Raw genomic sequence first — 27,465 nt, 5'->3', positions numbered from 1 at the left:
ATGGCTTCCTTAAGGTTTGAACGACTTACTCTGTTTCTGCTAGTGTTTATAATTGTGGTGAGTGAACTTTATTCATTGGATGATTTCTACTTATTTATTTATTTTTAACTCATTTTTTATCATTGTCAAAATTCAGAATATCACCTTGTAAATTGTGTATGCTTATGTAGGGTGTTTTTCAAAAGAAGAAGTTACAACTAAAACTAAATAAAACTGACCATGTTTAATGTTCCAATTCATCTCAATAGCGTTTAACTGGGTTAAGGTCAGGACTATTTTCAGCCCACTTGTGTACAGGTGCACAGTCATGCTGGAATATGGAAAGGTTGCCACAAATATATAACAATATTTGTAATTTTACCATCACTGTAATCTAAAAAAGTAAAGAACTAAACATTCTGAATATCAATGACTGACAAAATGCTGATTTCAAAGGCATAAGTCAATCTTTATTAAACTGATGTCTGATGTTATTGTAAGTTTTTTAAATAAGCTTATCACACTGAGCAGTTACAATGGAAAGAGCCCCAGGCATCACCTAAATCATCACGTCAAAACTGACCTCTGCCCCACACAGTGTTTCATAAGAAAACACTGACAGAGCCGCAGTATTTGCACATGTATTAATAGCTAACATCTACAAGAAAACTGTGCTATACCATGAATTAACATTTATTAAAATATATCCACCCAACTGTTTGGGCCCACCAGTACCTCTTCATCTAACTATTATGTTACTTTGTATTTTTTATTGTTTGACTCTTAAGTCTTTTTATAGTGCTGCATCAGCTTATGGAGTTCTACCCTTTCTCTGGTGAGCATTTGGTATGTAACAAACTGTTGGACCAAGTAGCTGACTGAGTTACACTCAAGCACTGTTCTTCAAAAATGCTAAAGCATTTTCCCCATGCATATAGCCCATACTCCAGCATGTAATGATCATAGGGCTGGTTAATAGTCTTGATATTTCTGGTAATATCAATTTGAAAGCAGTAACACTGTTAGATGAGCCTCCTTTTAGGGGCGCAGAAGTAATTTCTTGCAATAAAACATAAAATGTAATTTTATGGATTAAGGTATTAGTTATTTGTTTGTTTATTAGGATTTTACCATCATGTTTTACACATATGGTTATATTCATGACAGAAACGGTAGAAACGGTTACTCATTACACAAGGTTCATCAGTTCACAAGTTTATATCGAACACAGTCTTGGACAATTTAGTGTCTCCAATTGACCTCACTTTAGATAGATAGATGATAGATAGATAGATAGATAGATGGATAGATAGATAGATAGATAGATAGATAGATAGATAGATAGATAGATAGATAGATAGATAGATAGATAGATAGATAGATAGATAGATAGATAGATAGATAGATAGATAGATAGATAGATAGATAGATAGATAGATAGATAGATAGATAGATAGATAGATAGATAGATAGATAGATAGATAGATAGATAGATAGATAGATAGATAGATAGATAGATAGATGATAGACAGACACACAGACTAATTCTATTTCATTAAAGATACTTTTTTAATATTTTAGGCAATGAAAAATGCAGATGGATCCAAGAGACCAAAGCGGGAGTGGATTGTCCCACCAATCAATATAAAAGAAAACTACAACTATGGAACCTCTGCCATTTCAAAAGTAAGCACTCTTTATTTAATACATTTATTACACCATTTTGTAATTACTTCTTTCTTAAATGACTCCAAGAAAAAGTCTTAAAGTTTTAAGTTACTCTAAAATTACTGAAAATTGTCATTTAGTGTGAAATTAGACTTCAAAGAAAATATGTTAGGTACAAACTTGGCCTTGAGAAATTAGGGGGGTAAACTTGAATTACAGGTTTTTAAACATAGACATTTTAACAGCTCGTGTGCAGTAAATCAAAAGCATTCTCAAGGACATTCTACATGTACAGACTGAAATGCTAACGTTCTTCTAGGGGGAAAGTATAAGTTGGAATGGTTGATGACTTTAGTTTTAATTCAAATTGATGTTATAGCCGGATTCTGTCTAATATTGTAGATCAGTTGCACATATTTATAGCACTGCATTATAGTGTTGTGTTTCAGACTCCAAACCCATTTCTTACTTAATGTAGCTAACACTCACATTACTCATATTACTTAATGTTTCCCCAGATTTAAGGATTGTTGTGTGTGTTTACATGCTGAACACTGTATAAGAATCTCATGAAATTAGTAGTATCTTACTGGCCACAAACAGTCAGCTCAAAGTATCTTTACAATGATTGTAAAATGAATAGTTGCCATATAGGAAAAGTTTAAAATCATACATTTCTGTTTTATTATTAATTATTTATTATTAATTATTCATTCACATAATGTTTCAACTTTTTTAAATTAATTAAATTTTTTTAACTCATGCTTAGCTGACTCTGAGTAAATGGATTTTGGCTTGTCAGAAACTTCATATATTTCAGCCATTGTTCACCTGTTTTAAATATGGCAATGCCAGACACACAAAAAAAAAAGAAATACATGTAAATTCTTAAATATTTAAATTTTCACTCAAATTGTTATTATGAATGTTTGATTTGTAATTAAAAACACTGTATTAAATTTAAGACTTTTCAAAATAATTCACCCAACTTGCATTTTAGAAACTTACATGTTAGAACCTAGGATCTTCTCACTGTGAGTTAAGGCACCATCTTTTATAATAAGCTGCATTCTAAACATGTTAATCAAGGGTAAAAAAATACATTATGTTAAAAAATTAACATTCTGATGTCCAAAATGTCTAAATAAGTTATTTTTTATGCAGATTGATGTACATTTACATTTTCAGCATTTAGCAGATGCTTTTATCAAAAGCAACTTTCAGTTGAGACAGTATACAATCTAAGCAATTGAGGGTTAAGGGCCTTGCTCAAGGGCCCAACAGTGGTAACCTGGCAGTGGTGGGGTTTGAACTGGCAACCTTCTGATTCCTGGTACAGTACCTTAACAACTAGGCTACAACTGATGTAAAGGTTAGATTGTGATGTCAGTCAGACAAGTTTTTATTTCTTTAATTTGAATACTCTAGTAGTTAATAAAAAAAAGTTTATTTTGCACTTAATTAAAATGAGGCACTTAGGTTGACTTAATTGTTTAAATGTAGTTTTAAAAAAATTATAAAATATAATCTGCTTGTGAACATTTTTAACAATAATGTGAATAATCAGTATTAACAAAATCTAGATATTATTTTTATTTGAAAGCAAGGATGTGTGTACAATTTAGATCACATCTAAACGTTTAAAAAAGCATTTAAAAAAGTCTTGGGATTTCTTTAACTGTCTTTTTTTATGTTTATTGATTAGTTAGTATAGTGTGGGTTCTTTGAAAATGTTATAATCTGCAGGGTTGAATAATGTACAGTACATTAGGGATGCATCAATACCATATTTTCCCCAACCGAGTACAAGTACATGTATTTTTGTACTTGCCGATACCGATACCAATACCTACATGTATGCTAGAAAACTCGATCCGGTCGCCGAGCGCTCGGCGAGCCGGTCGGATCGAGTTGTTGGATAGTTCACACTTAGCCATCAAGACTAGGCACACGGTATCGGATGTTTAGTATCGGAGCCTCGTTTGCGAGTACGAGTACAAGTTAATGAGCGCGGTATCTGGCAAATACCCGATACCAGTATCGGTACTCATGCATCTCTAATGTACATACAGCAATTTAATCATGATTAATTTGGTGGTGTAAAATGCAATAAGCATTAAAATGTAAAAGGCAAAACACTGAACAGGTTTCAAAAGCTAAATCACGGAATTTCATACATCAGAAATGTCACAGGAATCTGAAATCTGCAGGTCCCAAGATCATCTGTACAAACAAATCATGTCCAGTGTCCAATGTAAATGTAAGAGTGGTATTTTTACTATAACCTAAGATACGGGGTGAGGGGAAATGCAGGGGTTTGCATAAGAGAAACCAGCTAGAATAAGTAATTAAAGACAATAGATGTGTGTCTTGATCCAGAGAACTAGGCAGTCTAAACAACAAAACAAAAAGGTTTTTAGTTGCAATACACTAAATGAAACTTGTATAGGTGTCACTAAACACTAAACCACAGATGAGAATTAAAGGGTAAACAGTCACAGTTGTAAATGCTATGTTAACACCACCATGGGCCTAAAAGATTGTAAAAGTTGTTACTCAACAAACATGCACCTTAAAGCTTGAATTAAGTTTATTGCTAATGACACAGACAAAGAAATATCTCACTGAAAGAAAGTATTGTGATCAGATAAAACAAAGATAAAGTTATTTAACCGTACTGAGGTATGCTTGGTGGTACAAATGTGAGGCATTCAAACCCAACAACAATGTCCCTGTTGTCAAAAATGCTGACGGTTGTATTGTGTTCTGAGCTGTTTTGCTACAGTTGGAACTGGTTGTATTTCAAGAATGTTTACAGAGTAATAAAGAAGAAAGACTAACTCAAAATTCTTCAACACAACCTCAAGCCTTAGGTAGGCTATGACGTGTAAATGGGTGTTTCGAAACGACGATGTAAAACACAGTTTGAAGCTGGTTTTAAATGGTTAAATTAGTTTAAAATGAAGGATCTCATTGTTAAAAAATGGGTTTTGCTGTATGTTTTGATTTAACAAAGGTAGTAATATTGTATGTAAATGTGAATTAATCACCTTTCATGTATTTATGTATTTATTTTTCATTTATTTAGTGTTTTCTAATCATATAGTTACAGCAAATAAACAGTTGCAAAAATAATTAAAATTCCAGGACTGTCCCATACAAGTTTATGTAAACTTGATCTTTTGTACAATAAAGTAAAACAAGTCAAATGTAGATATTACGTTACATATTAAGTCACAAACTAAGGCACAAACCGGTATATCAGCCATAACATTAAAACCACCTCCTTGTTTCTACACTCACTGACTCACTGTAGTTCTACAATTACTGACTGCAGTCCATCTGCTACTATGCTTTATTAGCCCCCTTTCATGCTGTTCTTCAATGGTCAGGACCCTTTGGGTTGGGTCATTCTCAGCACTGCAGTGACACTGACATGGTGGTGGTGTGTTTGTCTGTGTTGTGCCGGTATGAGTGGATCAGACACAGCAGCACTGCTGGAGTTATTAAACACCTCACTGTCACTGCTGGACTGAGAATAGTCCACCAACCAAAAATATCCAGCCATGACTTTACATCTACAAGGTGGAACAACTAGGTAGGAGTGTCTAATAGAGTGGACAGTGAGTGAACATGGAATTTAAAAACTCCAGCAGCGCTGCTGTGTCTGATCCACTCATACCAGCACAACACACACTAACACACCACCACCATGTCAGTGTCACTGCAGTGCTGAGAATGATCCAGATTTTATACAAATATGTGTAAACAACAGCACTCATTTACAGTAAATGTATATATCTTTATACATCTATACAAGGCTATCCTAAAACTCAAGTGAAAAACAAAATTTTGATTTAGTAATTACTCACTTGCAGATTAGATCTGATAAAGAAGATGAAGGCAAGCCATTTTCATACAACCTTAGAGGGCACGGTGCTGACAAGGAGCCGTTTAACATTTTTATTGTCAACCACAAAACTGGCTTTATCACTATCGCACATCCTCTGGACAGAGAGGAAATATCACAGTACAACGTGAGTTACAATTTTTATTCTCTTCAAATGCATCACTGTACACTGTTACACTACTCACAAAAAGTTAGGGATATTTAGCTTTCAAGTGAAATTTATGGAAAACGTAAAAAGTTCACGCTACAGTGATATTATATCATGAAAGTAGGGAATTTAAGTAGAAGCATGCAATGGTGATTTCCTCATCTCAAACAATTAATAGGGCGGCACGGTGGCTAAGTGGGTAGCACTGTCGCTTCACAGCAAGAAGGTCCTGGGTTTGATCCCCAGGTGGGGCGGTCCAGGTCCTTTCTGTGTGGAGTTTGCATGTTCTCCCCGTGTTTGCGTGGGTTTACTCCGGGTGCTCCGGTTTCCTCCCACAGTCCAAAGACATGCAAGTGAGGTGAATTGAAGATACAAAATTGTCCATGACTGTGTTCGATATAACCTTGTGAACTAATGAATCTTGTGTAATGAGTAACCACTGTTCCTGTCATGAATGTAACCGAAGTGTAAAACATGACGTTAAAATCCCAATAAACAAACAAACAAACAAACAATTAATAAAACAAAAGCCAACAACAGTGGTGGGTATACCCCAACAAAAAATGTCAATGTCTCATTAACTTGTCACGTGCCCTTGAGCATTCAATTACAGCTTGACAACAATGTCTCATGCTGTTCACAAGTCAGTATATTGTCTGCTGAGGCATGGCATCCCACTCTTCTTGAAGGGCGGCCCTCAAGTCATTGTGGTTCTGGGGTACAGAGTTACGAGCCTCTACACGGCGACTCAGCTAATTCCATAGGTTTTCTATGGGATTCAGGTTTGGAGAAAGTGCAGGCCACTCCATTTGAGGTACCCCAGTCTCCAGCAGCCGTTCCCTAATGATGCGACCTCGATGAGCTGGAGCATTGTCGTCCACGAAGATGAAATTAGGCCTGTATTGTTCATGCAGAGGCACAATGACTGGATTAATGATGTTATTCAAGTAGTATGGGCTGTGTTATTCAAGTGTAGGGCAGTTCTGTATTGACTAGACACACCTGCCCACACTGTAACACCACCACCACCACCAAAGGCTTGTCTAGCGCTGTCCTTGATGTCTCCAACATTGTTGGCGGGCATCATTTCTGCACAGCGTAAATCGACTTTCATCAGTGAACAGCACTGAGGCCCACTGGTGCCTCGTCCAGTGTAAATGCTCCCGTAAATGACGCCTGTGCCTGGTGGTGTGGTCAGGTACCTTTGCAGGTCGTCTAGCATGCAGACCACACTGATGTAAATGGTTTTGATTGGTCTGACGTGACACTTGGGTGCCTCTCACCTCCCTTAAATGTGCATGGAGTTGTGTGGCATTAATCATCCGGTTCCACAGGGCACTGTTCACAATGAAGCAGTCATCAGTGTGGGTCATCCTATGCCTTTCTGTGACTCCTCCAGTCTCTCTGTATCTCTGTTGCCACCTGCTGATGACACTCTGTGCCACTCTAAGCTCAGAGGCCACTTCCGTCTGAGAACATCCTGTTTGAAGCCTCGCAATGGTGATCAATTGTTAGGTGCCGTCTTGGACTCATGATGTCAAAATGTGAACAGCATGATGAGGAGGACTGTTTAAATACCAATTCTAATTCATGGATCAAACACCTGTGATTTTTGCTGTTAAGCTCCTTGTTAGAGAACAGCAGAAAAGTTGTGCAAAAAGTACTGAAACATTGAACAGTTGGACATGTGCATTCAAAAGTTTAGAGAAGGTCACATTAAGTTCACCTGTAAAGGTTAGAGTGCATTTTTGGTTCATCATGAAGTTTCACCCAAAAGCCAAACATCTCTAACTTTTTGTGAGTAGTGTATATGTGATTTGTGATTCGTGATTCATGTCTCTAAGCTTCATGTCTAATCCTAAAAACTGTTGTACTACATGTGTACTGTTTGTTTGTAGCTGACCGGGATTGCGAAGTACAATGATGGAACTTTGGCCGAGCAAGAAATTCAGATAAAAATATTGGTTGAAGATGAAAATGACAATCCCCCAAAGTTCAAAAAATTCCAAGGGTCTGTGCCAGAATGTAGACCAACAGGTATGAACTATAAACCATTATGCAGTTTGTACATTTTAGCTAATTTAGTTAAATATTGAAAAGTGCAAAAACAAGGGTGCTCAGGTGGCACAACGGTTAATCATGCTAGCACATCGGTCCCCAACCTTTTTTGCACCACAGACTGGTTTCATATAAGATATCATTTCACGGACCGGCGTAGAAGGGAGGATTTAATATTATGTAATATTATTTAATAATATTGCTCAAAAACTATGTAAATTGAGCTGTTTTCGCTGCAACAAGATGCTGCTCTCACCTAGGGGTGACAATAAGACAATAACACCCGAAATAGAAGCAGTGAAAACTGTTTTTCTAGCGATCTCTAATTATTCATTCTTTCTGTGCGGCCTGGTAAAAAAAAGCTTGCGGCCCGATGGTTGGGGACCTCTGCGCTAGCACACCAGAGCTTACATTTGGAATTGGTTGGTTTGAAACTCGGCTCTGCCATCCAGCTGGGCTGAGCACCTACATGAACAATGATTGGCTGTTGTTCATACAGGGTGGGAGCCGGATAGGGACTCCTCATAACTAAGGCAGTTACGACCTCAGATTAATGGCACCTGCACAGAGTCAAGAAATAATGCATTGATCAGGGTGTGGCTCTTTGTGCCTTGTGCAAGTGAAAAGATGCTGTCGGCTACTGCACGTGTCGACGGGGGCATGTGTCAGTCTCGCTCTTCTCAATCAGGGCGGGGATCAGCGTCAGTAGAGGGAAGCATAATGCAATTGGGTAATTTGATACGCTGAAAGGGGAGAAAATACATAAACAAAAATATATGAAAAAGTGCAAAAACATGTTTAAATCATATAAAAATGTGGCTACTCAACATGTGTTGGCTATAGTAAGTGACACTCCTTCTAAATGGTGTTTGCTGCTTTCCGTGCCATAACCTTTGCAAACAGGTGATTAAACTTAATCTTCATAAACAAACACTAGCAGTAAATACATACATAAGTAAATACTAATATGCCTCTAATGAAACTGCAGGAACCCAAGTGATGAAGATAACTGCTGATGATGCAGACCAAAGTGGAACACTCAATGCACAAATTGCATATAGCATAGTAAAGCAACTTCCAGAAGGTTCCAAACCCATGTTTGGCATTGACAAACACAGTGGAGTGATATATGTTAAAGAGCGCTCACTGGATAGAGAGGTAAGTGCTGGTAAAGCTTTAAAGTTTTTTTGCTCTGAATGTTTGCCTTCTAACTAGCCTTATTTATATGAACAAACATTTTACAAGTCATTGTTCAGATGATCTTGGCTTGTGATTCCTAAAAATCTTCTAGTTTCATTTCTATTTGTTATTCACTACACAATTTTTTTTAGACTTCGCATTTTAATGCTTATTTAAAAAGCACAGTCAAGCGCGGTGGCTCAGTGGGTAGTACTGTCTTTCTGTGCGGATTTTGCATGTTCTCCCCATGTCTACGTGGGTTTATTCCGGGTGCTCAGGTTTCCCACAGTCCAAAGACAGGCAAGTGAGGTGAATCTTGTGTTACGAGTGGCTGCAGTATCTGTCGTGGATGTGGCCTATAGGTGTAAAACATGATGTTAAAATCCAAATAAACAAACAAACAAACTTTAGTACATTAAGTCACGTTAAGCTTTTTCCATATACCTTTGTTGAGAAATTTGTACCCTTAAACTCAATGTTTCTCTTAAACTCAAGTTTGTTCAGTGCACGGCTTGAGCAGTGCATTAAAACACGATCAAAGTGCAGATATGAGGCGAATCTGCATTTGTGTGGAATAAGTCAAATTCACTCTGAAGCTTTACATGTATCTGTGTTCAACTGGATTTTTCTTCTGATTCACTTTTAAACCTGTGTTACAGCTCAGGGTTCTGAGAAATTGTAAGGATCAGCATTTTATTTCATTGTTTTTGTATTATAGATATAAGTGTATAAGTGTCAAAACAACCCCGTTATTTTACATTAGCCTAAAATAAGGTATATGCTAGTCCATGGGACCATGAAACGCATGAATAGGTTTCCCATACATCCTTATGGAAAAAATACCTTGAAACTTAACACCTTTTAAACTCAACACCTCTCCCAGCACCAATTGATGTTGAGTTTCAAGGTACCACTGTAATAAGTTTAATTAGGAACAAAAAAGCTAAATGTAAAACTTATTCCTTTCTTTCTGGAACACAGTGTAAAGAACTTGATCAGAAATAACTTTAAAACTGTAGTCCTAAACTTCTCACTTCAAAAATGTTGAAATCATCCAGGAGGCCTGCAACATAACCCCTTAAAAATTTGACCAAATCAGCAGCATTGCATATTCCAACACACTTATTTGCAGCAGCAACCAAATAAATCAACCAACTGTGAACTCACAATGTGCTTATCATTCTAATTGGAGGTTCAAATTTTGTAAAATAAATACATTAATTAATTAAAGTGGGCCTCAAAGCTCATGCCTATATTTCAAGGGAAAATGTTCTTTTGCTTTCTCTAGTCGATTTGTAACCATTTTTCAAATAATCAGTGACCAGTTTAGATGTGAATTCATAGAAATATGTTCCCGAAAAGTTATCAGTGCCCAAGTGAGAAGTGAAGCAGTATTCATCTTTAAACAAATGCTGTTATTGTGTGGAGTATAAATGTAAATGAAAAATGCAGTATTATTAAAACATAAAGGATCTGACGGCAGTTTACGTCATCTCTTTTTATTTATTTTGTTCAGACTCTCGATCACTACACCTTAATAGTACAAGGTGTGGATCTGGCTGGTGCCCCAGAAGGCAATACAGGAACTGGTACAGTAGAGATTGCAGTGACGGACATCAATGACAATGTTCCTACTCTTGAAAAAGATGAGGTAACAAAAAAAGCAGAATGAAAAAGTTCAGAATGACTCAGATATCTGTATAAATTACTCATAAAACTTGTTTTGTCCTTATCTGATTACTGTACAAACTAATTCTACCTGAACTAATAATACATAAACAAATGTAGTGTTTATGTCTCTACTAAACACAGTGATACTAAACATCCATCAGTTACATAGGTGTAGAAATCCCTATAATTTACTAAACACTTAGTACTTAATGTACTGTAAGCATGTAACATAATGCCTTGGTTTAGTACAAAGATAGATTTAAAGTTTTAAAAGCTACACTCACTGTTCATTTTATCAGCTCCACTTGCCATATAAAAGCACGTTATAGTTCTACAATTACTGACTGTAGTCTGTCTGTTTCTCTACACAGTTTTTTAGCTTGCTTTCACCACACAGGACCACCACAGAGCAGGTATTATTTATGTGGTGAATCATTCTCAGCACTGCAGTGACACTGACATGGTGCTGGTATGAGTGGATCAGACACAGCAGTGCTGCTGGAGTTTTTAAATACCATGTCCACTCACTGTCCACTCTATTAGACACACCTACCTAGTTGGCCCACCTTGTAGATGTAAAGTCAGAGACGATCGCTTATCTATTGCTGCTGGTTGAATTGGTCATCTTCTAGAACTTCATCAGTGGTCACAGGATGCTGCCCACGGGGCGCTGTTGGCTGGATGTTTTTGGTTGGTCCAGCAGTGACAGTGAGGTGTTTAAAAACTCCAGCAGTGCTGCTGTGTCTGATCCACTCATACCAGCACAACACACACTAACACACCACCACCATGTCAGTGTCACTGCAGTGCTGAGAATCATCCACCACCTAAATAATACCTACTCTGTGGTGGTCCCTTTTCAAGGACAGCATGAAAGGGGGCTAACAAAGCATGCTGAGAAACTGATTGACTACACTCACTAATTGTAGAACTACAAAGTGATTCTATATGGTAAGTGGAGCTGATAACATGGACAGTGTAGAAACAAGTTCAGTTTACCTCGGAATACGGGTAGAGGCGGAGGAGTTGTGGTGGTTTTTAAACAGCGTCTGAGATGCCAAATGCTGAATATTGGGACTTTTAAAAGTTTTGAAGCACTGGTCTTTAAATCTCACTCTGTTCTTCCATTGCTCTGTGCAGTAGTATACAGACCTCCAAAACCAAACAGCGACTTTATCACTGAGTTTGCTGAATTCCTTGCTCTGATTGTACCTGTGTCTGACAGCATTCTGCTTCTTGGTGATTTTAATATTCATGTCTGCTGCCCTGTTAGATATCAGGTGAATGATTTTAATCAACTACTGGACTCTTAGTTTTATTCAACATATTCATAAACCCACCCATATGCAAGGTCACACACTTGATTTGGTGTTTTCATCTGGTTTTGATATTGACAAACTAGATATTGAGGAGGCTAGTTTCTCTGATCATATGCCAGTAGTCTTTAGCTCAACTATAACTGCGCATTTTCCTGCTCCTGTTTTAGGGCACTGGTCAAGGATTATCACTTCGTCTACATCTAACGATTTTTCCAGAGCCTTTTCTGACATGTTAAAATTGCCCAACTATGGTCAGACTCATGCTAATGTGGATGAGTTAGTTACTTCTTTTAATTATAACTGTTCAGCTGTTCTGGATTCTCTTGCCCCTATGAAATTTAAACGCTTAAAACCAAAAGTTCAGCCCTGGTTAAATGCATCCACACAGGAAATTAGACAGGCTTGTAGAAGAGCGGAACGGAAATGGAGAAAGGACAGATTGCAAGTAAGTTTGGATATTTTTAAAGGTTGCCTGGAAGACTATCAGCTAGCTGTTCAGTCTGCTAGAGAGGCATACTTTTCAAACATAATTGCCAAAAATGACAACAGACCTAAAGTACTGTTCAGTACAATAAATTATTTACTTAAATCATCACCCGAAGTTGGAAATGTTCCTTCTCCTAGAGTATGTGAAGAGTTTTTAAACTTTTTTGTGGAAAAAACTGAAACAATTAGGTTTGGCATTACTTACTTGGGTATAGATTCTCCACTTCCACCGCCGTGCCCAGGTGTGTTTGAAAAGTTTGAGGCTGTTTCAATCTCCAAATTAACAGATTTGGTGCTGAAAACAAAGCCAACAACCTCCCCACTTGATGTGATGCCCCCACAGATAGTTAGGGAGACATTTGATATATTAGGAATTTTTGTCCTGGATATCATTAATACTTCCCTAGCCACTGGTACTGTTCCAGCATGCTTTAAACATGCTGTAGTTACACCTCTGCTCAAAAAGCATAATCTTGATGCTACAGTGGTTAGTAACTATAGGCCGATTTCTAAATTACCATTCTTGGCTAAATTGCTGGAAAAGGTTGTATATTCTCAGCTTTTACCATTTTTGAGTAGAGATGGTATTTTTGAGATTTTTCAATCTGGCTTTAAGTCTATGCACAGCACTGAATCTGCTCTTCTGAAGGTGACAAATGACTTGCTACTTACTGTTGATGAGGGAAATTGTGCCATCCTCATTTTATTGGACCTTAGTTCTGCTTTTGATACTGTTGACCATGACAAACTTGTTGGTCGCCTGGAAAAGTGGGTGGGGTTACAGGGAGAGGCCCTGAATTGGTTCATATCTTATTTTAAGAATAGAACCTTTTCAGTGAATATTAGCAGCTATTTCTCTTCTTCTGCTGATGTCTCTTGTGGTGTTCCACAAGGGTCCATACTAGGGCCCCTCCTTTTTTCTCTCTATATGCTGCCATTGGGTCAAATAATTAGGAAGCACAATGTCAGCTTTCACCTGTATGCTGATGACATACAGCTTTATCTTCCCATTAGACCGAATGACAAGGGCTCGTTAACTTCTCTTAGCAGTTGTCTTGAGGACATAAAGAGGTGGATGGCTGACAATTTTCTTCAGCTGAATGAAAGCAAGTCAGAGGTTATCGTTTTTGGGGGTCCTCATCACATCAATAGTGTCTCCAATAACCTTGGTCACTTGTCTACATGTGTCAAAACATCTGTGAGAAATTTTGGTGTTATCTTTGACTCTGACCTCCGATTTGATAAACAAATCAACTCTGTGGTAAGGAACAGCTTCTTCCAGCTCAGAAATATTGTGAAGATTAAGCCTTTTCTCTGCTATTCTGACCTGGAAAAAGTTATTCATGCATTCATTTCTGCAAGAATTGACTACTGTAATTCTCTGTATATTGGGATTAGTCAGTCTCTGTTGCGGCGCTTGCAGGTAGTCCAGAATGCAGCAGCAAGGTTACTGACTAATACCAAGAAAAGAAACCATATTACACCCGTCCTCGCCTCACTACATTGGCTGCATGTTCAGCACAGGATTCATTTTAAAGTGCTTTTATTAGTTTTTAAAGCGCTTAATGGTCAAGCCCCGGCTTATCTCAGTGGTATGCTTTCTCCCGCAACCACACAGTGATCTTTAAGATCAGCCACTCAGAATTTGTTGACTGTTCCTAGGGCTCGTTTGAAGCTGAAAGGTGATCGTGCATTTGCAGTTTATGCTCCGAGGCTATGGAACACTCTACCTCCTACTATTCGACAAGCACCTTCGGCCGCTGTTTTTAAGTCACTCCTAAAAACATACCTTTATAAGCTGGCATTTGAACAGTGAGGAGCTGTGTTAATTTTAATTGTTTAGTCTATTTTTATCTGTTTTATTTGGTTCTTACTTTTTTAACATAATGTTGCGTTATGTATGCTTATTCGATATACAGCACTTTGGTCAACGTAAGTTGTTTTAAGAGTGCTTTATAAATAAAATTTACTTACTTACTGTACTTACTTACAAGAAGGTGGCTGATCGGTGTATATGTGAATATTAAACCATGGTTTATGAGTAGTTCATTCAGAATATCCGGTATTTTTAATTATTTACAAATATAATTACACATTTGCTTATGTTAAAATTTGGTAATGCTTTTAAAGTATTTGTAATAATGATCTTTCTTTTCCCCAAATTAGTATAGCGCTTCTGTTGATGAAGATACAGCTGATGTGGTTGTAATGAGAATCAAAGCTTTGGATGTAGACTTGAAGAACACTGATAATTGGCTGGCTGTCTTTGACATTATCAGTGGTAATGAAGACGAAATGTTTACTATAGAGACGGACCCTAAAACCAACGAAGGCATTTTAAAGCTTGTCAAGGTACATAGCCTCAGTTAATTCCTCATACACTTTAACTATTACTCAGCATTTTTTACTCATGTTCTCTGTTCTCTCTATCTTTTGTTTGTCGACTCTCCAACCATGACTGCTGTGTGAAGCCTGTGGATTTTGAAAAGGTGAAAACGCTGGACCTTGATTTATCCATTTCAAATGTAGCTCCTTTTATAAATGGAAGTGCTTTATCACTGGGCATTAATCTAAGCAATTCTGGAGCTTCAGGATCCCCAGATGGGACAGCAGTTGGAACTGGGGTGGGAACAGGTGTAGGAGTAGATATGAATCCTGCGGTGGATGTAAGTGTATTTGCAGGTGCAGATGCAGGTGCAGATGCAGGTGCTGGTGCTGGTGCTGGTGCTGGTGCTGGTGCTGGTGCCGGTGCTGGTGCCGGTGCCGGAGGTAACCCTGGTGTCAGTCTTCAATCAGGTGTTAAGCCTGGAACTAAACCAGGGACTAAACCTGGTAACAAAAAGCCACCTCCAGGTGGAAAGAGCTATCCGATAAAAATAGCTGTGAACAACTTACCTGAAGGTCCAGTGTATTCACCACCAGTGAAGGACTTTCCTGTGTCAGAGAACCCAGTGGAAGTTAAAGTTCCTGTGGTCATTGGGTCCTTTCCTGCTTTGGATGGTGACACTGGAGAGCTTGCTGAAAATGTAAGGTAAGTTGTAAATACATTTTATTTTATACAGTGGTGCTTGAAAGTTTGTGAACCCTTTAGAATTTTCTATATTTCTGCATAAATATGACCTAAAACATCATCAGATTTTCACACAAGTCCTAAAAGTAGATAAAGAGAACCCAGTTAAACAAATGAGACAAAAATATTATACTTGGTCATTTATTTATTGAGGAAAATGATCCAATATTTTATATTTGTGAGTGGCAAAAGTATGTGAACCTCTAGGATTCGCAGTTAATTTGAAGGTCACATTAGAGTCAGGTGACATTTCAATCAATGGGATGACAATCAGGTGTGAGTAAGCACCCTGTTTTATTTAAAGAACAGGGATCTATCAAAGTCTGCTCTTCACAACACGTTTGTGGAAGTGTATCATGGCACGAACAAAGGAGATTTCTGAGGACCTCAGAAAAAGAGTTGTTGATGCTCATCAGGCTGGAAAAGGTTACAAAACCATCTCTAAAGAGTTTGGACTCCACCAATCCACAGTCAGACAGATTGTGTACAAATGGAGGAAATTCAAGACCATTGTTACCCTTACCGAGAGCAAGGCGTGTAATAGTCGGCGAGGTCACAAAGGACCCCAGGGTAACTTCTAAGCAACTGAAGGCCTCTCTCACATTGGCTAATGTTAATGTTCATGAGTTCACTATCAGGAGAACACTGAACAACAATGGTGTGCATGGCAAGGTTGCACGGAGAAAGCCACTGCTCTCCAAAAAGAACATTGCTGCTCGTCTGCAGTTTGCTACAGATCACATGGACAAGCCAGAAGGCTATTGGAAGAATGTTTTGTGGACGGATGAGACCAAAATAGAACTTTTTGGTTTAAACGAAAAGCGTATGTTTGGAGAAAGGAAAACACTGCATTCCAGCATAAGAACCCTATCCCATCTGTGAAAGAAGAATTCTTAAGGAAAATGTCAGGACATCTGTCCATGAACTGAATCTCAAGAGAAAGTGGGTCATGCAGCAAGACAACGACCCTAAGCACACAAGTCGTTCTACAAAGAATGGTTAAAGAAGAATAAAGTTAATGTTTTGGAATGGCCGAGTCAAAGTCCTGACCTTAATCCAATCGAAATGTTGTGGAAGGACCTGAAGAGAGCAGTCAATGTGAGGAAACCCGCCAACATCCCAGAGTTGAAGCTGTTCTGTACGGAGGAATGGGCTAAAATTCCTCCAAGCCGGTGTGCAGGACTGATCAACAGTTACCGGAAACGTTTAGTTGCAGTTATTGCTGCAAAGGGGGGTCACACCAGATACTGAAAGCAAAGGTTCACATACTTTTGCCATTCACAAATATGTAATATTGGATCATTTTCCTCAATAAATAAATGACCAAGTACAATATTTTTGTCTCATTTGTTGGGTTCTCTTTATCTACTTTTAGGACTTGTGTGAAAATCTGATGATGTTTTAGGTCATATTTATGCAGAAATATAGAAAATTCTAAAGGGTTCACAAACTTTCAAGCACCACTGTACATAGGTGGCTAATACTAACTAATTTGTCTTTGAACTCAAAGTATCTGCAGATTTAATTCTATTTGTATTTTTCAACGACAACAGTTTTACGCAAGCACATTAAAACACAGCCAGTTAAGCCGCTCAGGTGGTGCAGCAGTAAAATACTCTAGCACACCAGAGCTGGAATTTCGAATACATACACAACAATGATTGGCTGTTGTTCACAGGGTGGGACAAGCCAGACCAGGGTTCCTCATAACTGGTGCAAATACGACCTCTGCTGGCTGACTGGGTTAAGGAATAACGCTAATCAGGGTGTGGCTCTTCGTACAGAAAACTGATCTGCATATGAACTCGCCCAAGCAGGTGAAAAGATCGGGACTACACATGTGTCGGAGGGGGCGTGTGTCAGTTGTGAGGCTCCTAAGTCAGCAGTGGAGGGTTGTATCGGTAGAGGAGATGCGTAACAATCAGGGGAGAAAATGGGGATCACAATCATATTTATTAACAAAGCAGTGATTTGTAACTTTGACAAGTATTTAAACATGGTTTAATGTTTTAACTTATAAACTTTGCTTTTAATAAATACACATTCAAAATAGATAGCTGCATTTATATATACTAAACAGCTACATTGCTCAGAAATGCTTGGACAAGGATTGGATGAATGTTAATGTTAATGTTTATTAAACAAGCCACTCAGGTGGTGCAGCGGTAAAGTACGATAGCACACCAGAGCTGGGTTTTTGAATACATCATATCAGATCTTCGCTCTGCCATCCGGCTGGGCTGGGTGGCTGCATGAACAACGATTGGCTGTTGTTTATAGGGTTAGGGGCAATTTGGATTATGGGTCCTCAAAACGACCCCTGCTGGCTGATTGATGGCACCTGCACAGGGCTGGGGAATTATGCTGATCGGGTGTGGCTCTCCATGCACAAGACTGATCGGTATATATGAACTCAACTCGTTAAAAAGAGGGGGCGTGTCTCAGTTGAGAAGCATCCTCAGTCAGCGACGGAGGTTTGAATCAGTGGAGGATGCAATCAGGGTAATTGGACATGACTAGATTAGGGGAGTAAATTGGGGGGAAAAGGTTGACAAAAATAGAAAATTAAAAATAAATTGATAATCAAGATTGAATGAGACTCCTAAGTGCCAAAAATGTGTTAGCAAATGATCTAGTAGTTTAAGAGGACATTAGCATGCAGCTGCAAGGATTTTAGGTAACAGTGCATTATCAAATAAATCTCTGCATAAAGTTTAATACAGGTCAAAAACAACATTTAAACAACTTTAAAATTAACTGCATGTAGTGTAGTTTAATTTATTAGAAATGCTGATACAGGAAATCTGATTACTTACTAACCTATATGACATTTTTCACTATAGAATTACTGTACATATAGAGTTAAAATATATTAATTTATAATGATGACATATTATAATTTAATTGCAAATACAGGTATGCCAAAGGATTTGATCCAGGCAACTGGCTGTCCATTGATGAGGAAACTTCAGAAATTAAACTGACAAAGATTCCAGATCGAGAGTCTCCATATCTGGTCAATGGAACTTACATGGCAAAAATATTCTGCTTAACCAAGGGTAAAACAACCCTTATTGTTTATTAGTTGAGTTATTGCATGGTTTTTTCATATAAACTGATATGAAATATATGTTCCACTGTACCATATTTGGTTGGGGTTTGCAATCTATTTCAATTCATTTTTTTTTTTTTTTAGATGTGCCACCCAAGACAGCTACTGGAACGATAGCCCTAAAGGTGCAAGATGTAAATGACAACTGTCCGGAACTGACCAGCACCTATCAAAATGTGTGTTCGGATGTTACAGTGATAAACGTGACTGCACTTGATGTGGATATGCATCCATTTGGAGACCCTTATACATTTAAGCTTATAGAGAAGAAGACTAGAGGAAAGTGGGAAATGGTTCCTGTCAATGGTAAAGCAAACAGAATAACACTTCAACTATTACTGTACAATATTCATTCATTTCCATTATACAATCATAATGTACATGTTTAATTATTATTAGTTTGTTTATTAGGATTTTAACATCATGTTTTACACTTTGGTTACATTCATGTCAGGAACGGTAGTTACTCATTACACAAGATTCATCAGTTTACAAGGTTATATTGAACACAGTCATGGACAATTTAGTGTCTCCAATTCACCTCACTTGACTTTGGATTGTGGGAGGAAACCGGAGCACCCGGAGGAAACCCATGCAGACATGGGGAGAACATGAAAACTCCACACAGAAAGGACCTGGACCGCCCCACCTGGGGATCAAACCCAGGACCTTCTTGCTGTGAGGCGACAGTGCTACCCACTTAGCCACATTGCCACCCATTATAATGTACATACAGTGAAGGAGAACACAAGTGATTTCCAGTTTTGTTGTTTGACTTTGTATTCATTATTATAAAACATAAATAAAGAAAAATGTTTAAAATATTTTTTTAAATAAAACAGGTGCACCAGATTTGCCCTTAGACTACTAATAATGAAGATAATAGAGAAGCTAGAAGTCATTTAAAAAATTGCAGGATGACATGAAAGCAGTAGGAACAACAGTTTTACAGTGAAGAATAAGCATACACTGCTCCAATCCTACATCAAACCCGAAAGAAGCACATTTAAAAGCCTTCAATGTACACACAAGAATTTGGACAGATCAGAACAATGGTGGTAACAATTTGGCTATGGGGATTTCTACTGTATCATCAAACAGTACTGGGGTATTACTCATTATAAAAAAAACACACAAATGGAGTAAGGTATCTTGACGTAGAGAATGATTTAATATTATTAGCTATTACAAACTAAATCTGGAGATCACAACCCTGAATACAAAGCTAAACACAAAAAAAATGGTTTCTAAGGGAGGTATGGTGAAGGTGCTGACATGGCTCATCCAATCTCCTGAAGAGTTATGAAACTAACTGAAATTTCACCTTCAATACTGCTGCCATTATAACTTGGCATTGCCACGGGTCAGCTGGGTGCCATTTAGTGGGCATAATTGGCAGTGCCTGCGTGGAGGGATGACCGTAATCTGAACTTCTTGGTTTGAAACTTGGCATTGCCATGGGTCAGCTGGGCACCATCTAGTGGGCATAATTGGCAGTGCCTGCGGGGAGGAATGACCGGAATATGTGGGCGGGGTCTTTAAATGCTGTGTAAGGACCCTGATTGGTAAATAGAGGCGCCTGTGGAAAGGAGTTCCTTTATGGGCTGTGTGCGGGTCGAAGGAGGCGTGAGCCGCAATGTTCCCTCCTTAACTGCAAAAAATTGGGGATCTCCCAGCAGTGGAAGAAAAACTGACCACACTAAATTGGGAGATAATCGGGGAAAAAAAGCATTTTATATATACTGTATTTATATACATAATGGTGCTATAAAGGTTCTACCAGCTATTGAATGCCAGTGGACAAACATTTCTGTCTCATTATCAGTCTACATTTTAATTAATAATTAATGCAGAAATCTATAAAATGATACCCAATATTATCCAAATTATATCCAATATTACCCATTATAATTTTTCTATTGTCAAATTTACACTTTTAGTTTGCATTTTTACATATTAACCTGTTATTTCTCTTTTTAAGGAACATCTGTAAGCTTCCATGCCATGGAGCCTCTGTGGCCAGGGGTGTATGAGCTAACAATGGAGATTTTTGATGCGGACGGTTTGGGCTGTACGGACAGTCAGAAACTTAAAGTGGAGGTGTGCACCTGTCAGGATGGTAGCACTTGTGCTGTCAGAGCAGCCAAACTACAAAAATCTTTAGCTAGATTTGGGGTTTCAGCAATTGGGGCAATAATAGGAGCCCTGCTTCTGTTCATATGTGAGTTAAAACTGCTGTCTGTTTCAGTTTGCAAATTACTAAGGCTATTTTTGTGAATCCCTAGAAAATTATATACATTTCATGGACAAAAGTATTTGGACACCTAACCATGAGCTTGTTGGACATTCCAATTCTGAAACAAATAGTATTACAATAGAGTGACCTTTATGTGAAATTTTAGCTATAACAACAAACACTATTTTGAGAAGGATATGTTTATGGGAATTTGTGCCCATTCAGTTTAAAAAGCATTTGTATGGCTGGGTGCCGATGTTGTTTAAGAAAGCTGTTCAGTGGGGCTGAGGTCAGGGTTCTGTGCAGGCCACTGGAGTTTCTTTAAACCAAGTGTTTTTCTTCATGTGTTTATAGACCTTGCTTTGTGCACAGAATAATCTTCCTAAGCAACTGCGGAAAAGTTGAAAGCATATAATTTTATTTATATAATTAATTTATTACACCTGTTAAAATTGTTGTGGCTAAAAAACTTGTACTCAAAAATTAGAAGGGGTGTCCCAATACTTTTTTCATATAGTGTATGGTGCATTATGTGCAATATTTATTGCCCTGTTTTTATACTCATACCTGCTCTGTCTTTTTGGTATATTTTAGTGATTCCTCTCATTCTGCTGTCCTGTAAGTTTGGAGTGGAGTTTAAAGATATTCCTTTGGAGGGAAGACAATATAATATGACATATAATGATGAAGGCAATGGAGAAGACAAGGTATGTTACAACTAAAATATATTGACATACATTGTACAATAAAAAATACAATTTAAATTAAAATATAAACATATATGTGAGTATTTTTAATTTAAATTTATGTAGTGATTGTGGCTATTTTATTTATTTATTCTTTATTATAATAATTATTATTATTTATTTTTATTGCTTATTTTTTTGTAGTGATGTCTTTTATCATATGGCACTTTGAGATTTGTACCAAATGTAAAGTATGTTATAAATGAAATGTATTATTACATTTACATTTGCATTTAAATTTTCGACATTTAGCAGACGCTCTTATCCAGAGCGACTTACAGAGGTGCTTCCATAAACATTTCATTTCTCTAGTTTAAGTAAACAACAGTCGAAGAACAGAGGCAAAGAACACAAATCTGCTGAAACCTGTTAGAACCAAAGTGTTTTTTTTGTCTTTTTTTGAAAATATAAACACATTAACAATTTGATGCCTGCAACACAATCAAAAAAGTTGGGACAGAGGCAAAATAAGCATGAAACATTGATAGAATATTGAAGGTACAGTATTTTGAAACATTCCACAATAAGCAGGTGAACTGGTAACAGGTGAAGGATTAATGATCAGGTAAACATTTAGGCCAAAGGCAACAACAATGATGGGTCCAAATTTTAAGAAAGATTTGTCAATCAATTAAAAAAACGTTTCTCAGTGCAAGATTGCTAATAATTCAGGTCTTTCACCATCTACCTTACATAATATTATGAAAAGATTCAGGGAATATATCCATTTATCTGTGCATCCATCCATCCAACCATCTATCTATCCATCCATCCATCCATCCATCCATCCACCCATCCATCCATCCATCCATCCATCCACCCATCCATCCACCCATCCACCCATCCATCCATCCATCCATCCATCCATCCACCCATCCATCCATCCATCTATCTATATTCCAATCTTTAGAACCAACAGCAGCTATAAGGATTTAAATACAGTTGTCAATGTGACAGTAAAATACAATTAAATATAATAAACTAACTTAGACTTTGAAACATACTTTCTTCCTTCTTTTAATAATAAGTAGTGGCCCTGTTTCCCAGACAAGTCCATCAATCTTTCCTAGGGAGACAGGCTCTTTTCTAACAATATAAAATGGGGACAATATATACTCATAATTTGTCAAACAGCATGCGATTAAGTCAAGTCAAATTTATATGTATAGCGCTTTTTACAATGAACATTGTCTCAAAGCAAAACTCCCCTAAAATACAGGAAGAAACCTTGAGAAGAACAAGACTCAGCATGGACACCCATCCTCCTTGGGTTGCCTGAAGAATGAATTGGATTTACACAAATCATATCTACGCAAAAAATAAATTAAACTAAAAGTTTTTAGTAGTTTTTAGTTTTAGTGATTCATTTTCACTTGCAAACCCTTCAAGTTCCCCAAGAAAGCGAACATAACCTTTTGTAGATTTAATAATATTGTGACACAAAATATTACTGTGTAATTTCATAGCAATTGTGTCTTTTTCACACTAGGAGTTACCGTTGTTTGCTGCTCCAGACTATCAGAAAAATGAGGGAGTTGGTAACGGTGCCAGCACAGGACAAACAATGGTTGTTTCAAATGTCTACGGAGCTGCACCACAAGCACAAGAACTGTATACACAGACTAGAGAGTCTGACATATCTGGATACCAAGGAGACTGGAGAATGATTGCTTATCAGCCTTTACTCTCTAGTGGTGGAAAGGCTGCTTATTCCACAGCATTTGGAGAAAAGAGAACTGATGTAGATGATGGAATAGCTCTAGCAGAATCGTATCTTCATGACTACTACTCTCAGGTAGGAAAAAAATGCATCAGTGCATTAATGTTCAGTCTTAAGCAAAATATAACTTTTCTATTGAATTTAGATATCAAGACAAAATACATCAAAATCAGACTTAATCAACCGAATAAATATTACCCTTACTTATTAGTGGATGTTAGACACCTTGAACTCCTCCACCTTCCACTTGAGGATGCCCCACAGGTGCTCAATTGGGTTTAGTCCATCACCTTTACCTTCAGCTTCCTCAGCAAGGCAGTTGTCATCTTGGAGATGTGTTTGGGGTTGTTATCGTGTTGGAAAACTGGCATGCGGCCCAGTTTCCGAAGGGAGGGAATCATGCTCTGTTTCAGAATGTCACAGTACATGTTGGAATTCATGTTTCCCTCAATGAACCGCAGCCCCAGACCAGGATGCTACCACCACCATGCTTGACTGTAGGCAAGAGACAGTTGTCTTGGTACTCTTCACCAGGGTGCCGCCACACATGCTGGACACCATCTCAGCCAAACAAGTTTATCTTGGTCTCGTCAGACCACAGGACATTCCAGTAATCCATGTCCTTAGTCTGCTTGTCTTCAGCAAACTGTTTGCTGGCTTTCTTGAGGTTCAGCTTCAGAAGAGGCTTCATTCTGGGATGACGACCATGCAGACCGAGTTGATGCAGTGTCGGGCGTATGGTCTGAGCACTGACAGGCTGACCTCCCACATCTTCAACCTCTGCAGCAATGCTGGCAGCACTCATGTGTCTATTTTTTAAAGCCAACCTCTGGATATGACGCCGAACACGTGGACTCAACTTCTTTGGTCGACCCTGGCGAGGCCTGTTCCGAGTGGAACCTGTCCTGGAAAACCGCTGTATGACCTTGGCCACCATGCTGTAGCTCAGTTTCAGGGTGTTAGCAATCTTCTTATAGCCTAGGCCATCTTTGTGAAGAGCAACAATTCTATTTCTCACATCCTCAGAGAGTTCTTTGCCATGAGGTGCCATGTTGAATATCCAGTGGCCAGTATGAGAGAATTGTACCCAAAACACCAAATTTAACAGCCCTGCTCCCCATTCACATCTGGAACCTTGACACATGACACCAGGGAGCGACAACGACACAATTGAGCACAATTTGGACATGTTCACTGTGGGGTGTACTCACTTATGTTGCCAGCTATTTAGACATTAATGGCTGTGTGTTGAGTTATTTTCAGAAGACGGTAAATCTACACTGCTATTCAAGCTGTACACTGACTACTCTAAGTTATATCCAAGTTTTATTCCTATAGTGTTGTCCCATTAAAGGATATAATAAAAATATTTGCAGAAATGTGAGGGGTGTACTCACTTTTGTGAGATACTGTAGTTCTACAATTACTGACTGTAGTCCATCTATTTCTCTGAATGCTTTGTTAGCCCCTTTCATGCCGTTCTTCAATGGCCAGGACTCTACAGGACCACTACAGAGTAGGTGTTATTTGGGTGGTGGATCATTCTCAGCACGGCAGTGACACTGACATAGTGGTGGTGTGTTAGTGTGTGTTGTGCTGTTAGAGTGGATCAGACACAGCAGCGCTGATGGAGTTTTTAAACACCTCACTGTCACTGCTGGACTGAGAATAGACCACCAACCAAAAATATGCAGCCAACAGCACCCTGTGGGCAGCGTCCTGTGACCAAAGCATGCAGAGATACAGATGGACTACAGTCAGTAATTGTAGAACTACAAAGTGCTTCTATATGGTAAGTGGAGCTGATAAAATGGACAGTGAGTGTAGAAACAATGCTATGGCTGATCAGTGTATATATTGCATCTGACTTCCGTTAATTTCCTTTATTTAAATAACACCCATCCTTATTCATACCAAAAAAAAGGATTCAGCAGGTTGTGGTCACCATTTAGAGGTTCAGCCAACCTCTTTACCCTTGTCTTCACTGGGAGACTCTGAGCAAAAGGCAGGAACACCCTGGACAGTGTGCCAATCCATTGCAGTGCTTCAGCCACCCCCATCCCTTCAGACATAACCAATCATATCTGTTTAGATGCACCACGGGCCAATAGCATGGGTGAGATTAAAACCCAGATCTCAGAGATGGTTGGCTAGTGTAATAGAAATAAATATACACTTTAGTTCATAAGTATTAAATTACTAATCCCAGTACCTTTACCTTCTGTAGAAATACATAACTCTATCTTTCTAAGCCCAGCATCTCATGCCTCATAAAAAATGCAAGATGGGAGACAATAAATGAGGTAAATATGTTCCCTGGCTAACTGAGGTGCAGAGACTGACTTAAATGGCACTGTCAGTCATCTGTGGATTTATGCCCCTTGTCACTTGATAATGGCATGACAGACAGGCATGATACTGTAATCAGTGCCCTCTTCCATATAACCGACATGTAGTCAGGTTAATTTGAGATACTAAAATTGCCCTAGATGTGTGTGTGTGAGTTTATGTGTGTAGCAGTTACACCTGCTACATGTGTGTGTCTGTGTGTGTGCCCTGTCTATATAAGGTGAAGAGACTGACTTAAATTGCACTGTCAGTCATCTGTGGCTTCATGCCCCCTGCCAGTCGATAATAGCATGACAAACAGGCATGATACTGTAATTAGTGCCCTCTTCCATACAACCGACATGTAGTCAGGTTAATTTGGTGTGTGTGTGAGTATCTGTGTGAGTTTCTCTGTGTCTGCCCTGTGAGGGACTGGTGACCTGTCCAGGGTGTTTCCTGCCTGTTGCCCAGTGAATCGTACCCTAAATACGATAAAACATTGGTAAAACAGACAATGAATAAATTAATTATTACTAATGTTTATAGACCAGATGTTTATGTGCATTTAATTATAACAGCAAATTTAAGTGCCCCTGTACTCAAAATATACAGTATTTTAAACATTGCTCACTCCTGTTAAATAGCTCATGGTTAGTTTTGGCTCAAATAAGTTACCATTTATCTTGCCAGCTGCCACGACTAGGTCTTTGGAACTCTGCAGCTTGATAGACTTATTCCATACTTTGCTTTTGCATTTTGGCTGGCATAATGAATGATTAATAATAACAAAATGTCTTATTATGGCTTCATATACAGTTTCACATACAAGCACAAAAGTACTTCATTTGCTCACCACTGTAAATCATAGTCAAGTGGATGCCTGTTTTTATGTTAATATAAGGTGAACCCACACAAATGTTAAATCTAATTTCTGTTTATTGCAGAAAGCTCACTGTGCGGCTGAAAATTCTCCTTCAAGTGATGCTTTGAAGATTTACAGCGATGAAGGTCATTGCTCTCTTGCTGGCTCTTTAGAATGTCTTGTGGAGTTTTATAATGACCATGATAATGACCTGCAGTTCCTCGACAACTTGGGTCTAAAATTCAATGCTCTGGCAAAGATTTGTTCCCCTCCAAAGCCCATTCCACAACCACGCAAATTTGAACAAACTGAACAAATTGTCAAATCAATGGAAACCGAAATTGAAAGTGAGAGCTTGGAAAGCACTAGTAGAGTCCAGGATGTTACATCTATTCAGGCTGTATCAAATGAAAGCCATGTTAGTAATGTTAGTAATGTTAGTAGTGTTAGTAATGTTAGTAATGTTACCGAGACTGTCAACAGTCTTCATGCTAGTCAGACAGTACTTGTTCAGCAGCAGCCTATGTATTATCTAGTAGAACATCAGGTACCAAGCACTGTGATTCTTGCTGAGAAACCTGCACAGGCTATGTACTTAATAAATGACGCAACAGCAACTGAGGGACTAGTTCTCCAAGGCAGTAATCTGGCACAGAACACGGTAGAACAACAGGAAATGTATCTTATAGGCAATGGGTCTATGGTACAGGGAAATATAATGTTAGGTGGTTGTGTCGCCAACACTAATCTTGCCAGCTCAGGAACTTTTCTTGCAAGCTTAGACCCTGCCAGAGCGGACACATTTGTTGTCAGTCAAAATCTTGGCAACTCAGGAACCTTTGTTTCCAACCAGAATCTTGCCAACTCAGGGATCGTAACTATCTCATCTACAATGGTTCAAGACGAGAAAGGCAAACAACAACCCAATGGTTCTCTACCCCAAAACCTGCAACAAGTGCAATCAAAACAGTAA

General features: G+C 38.3%; 1 protein-coding gene across 1 annotated transcript; it reads left to right on the top strand.

Moving 5' to 3' along the window:
- On the top strand, positions 1 to 27,465 carry LOC134320869 (desmoglein-2.1-like). The gene is made up of 15 exons (XM_063002503.1): positions 1 to 57; positions 1,561 to 1,665; positions 5,526 to 5,684; positions 7,604 to 7,742; positions 8,752 to 8,921; positions 10,459 to 10,593; positions 14,585 to 14,770; positions 14,890 to 15,449; positions 18,405 to 18,547; positions 18,685 to 18,906; positions 20,582 to 20,821; positions 21,431 to 21,543; positions 23,072 to 23,377; positions 26,575 to 27,228; positions 27,346 to 27,465. Exons 1-15 carry the CDS (start codon positions 1 to 3, stop codon positions 27,463 to 27,465), a joined length of 3,309 nt encoding a protein of 1,102 aa, XP_062858573.1.

This window comes from Trichomycterus rosablanca, chromosome 9 (assembly GCF_030014385.1).
Source record: "Trichomycterus rosablanca isolate fTriRos1 chromosome 9, fTriRos1.hap1, whole genome shotgun sequence".
Classification (NCBI taxonomy): domain Eukaryota; kingdom Metazoa; phylum Chordata; class Actinopteri; order Siluriformes; family Trichomycteridae; genus Trichomycterus; species Trichomycterus rosablanca.
Note: the sequence above shows the minus strand (reverse complement) of the source record. Positions and strands in the feature narration are given on the sequence as shown.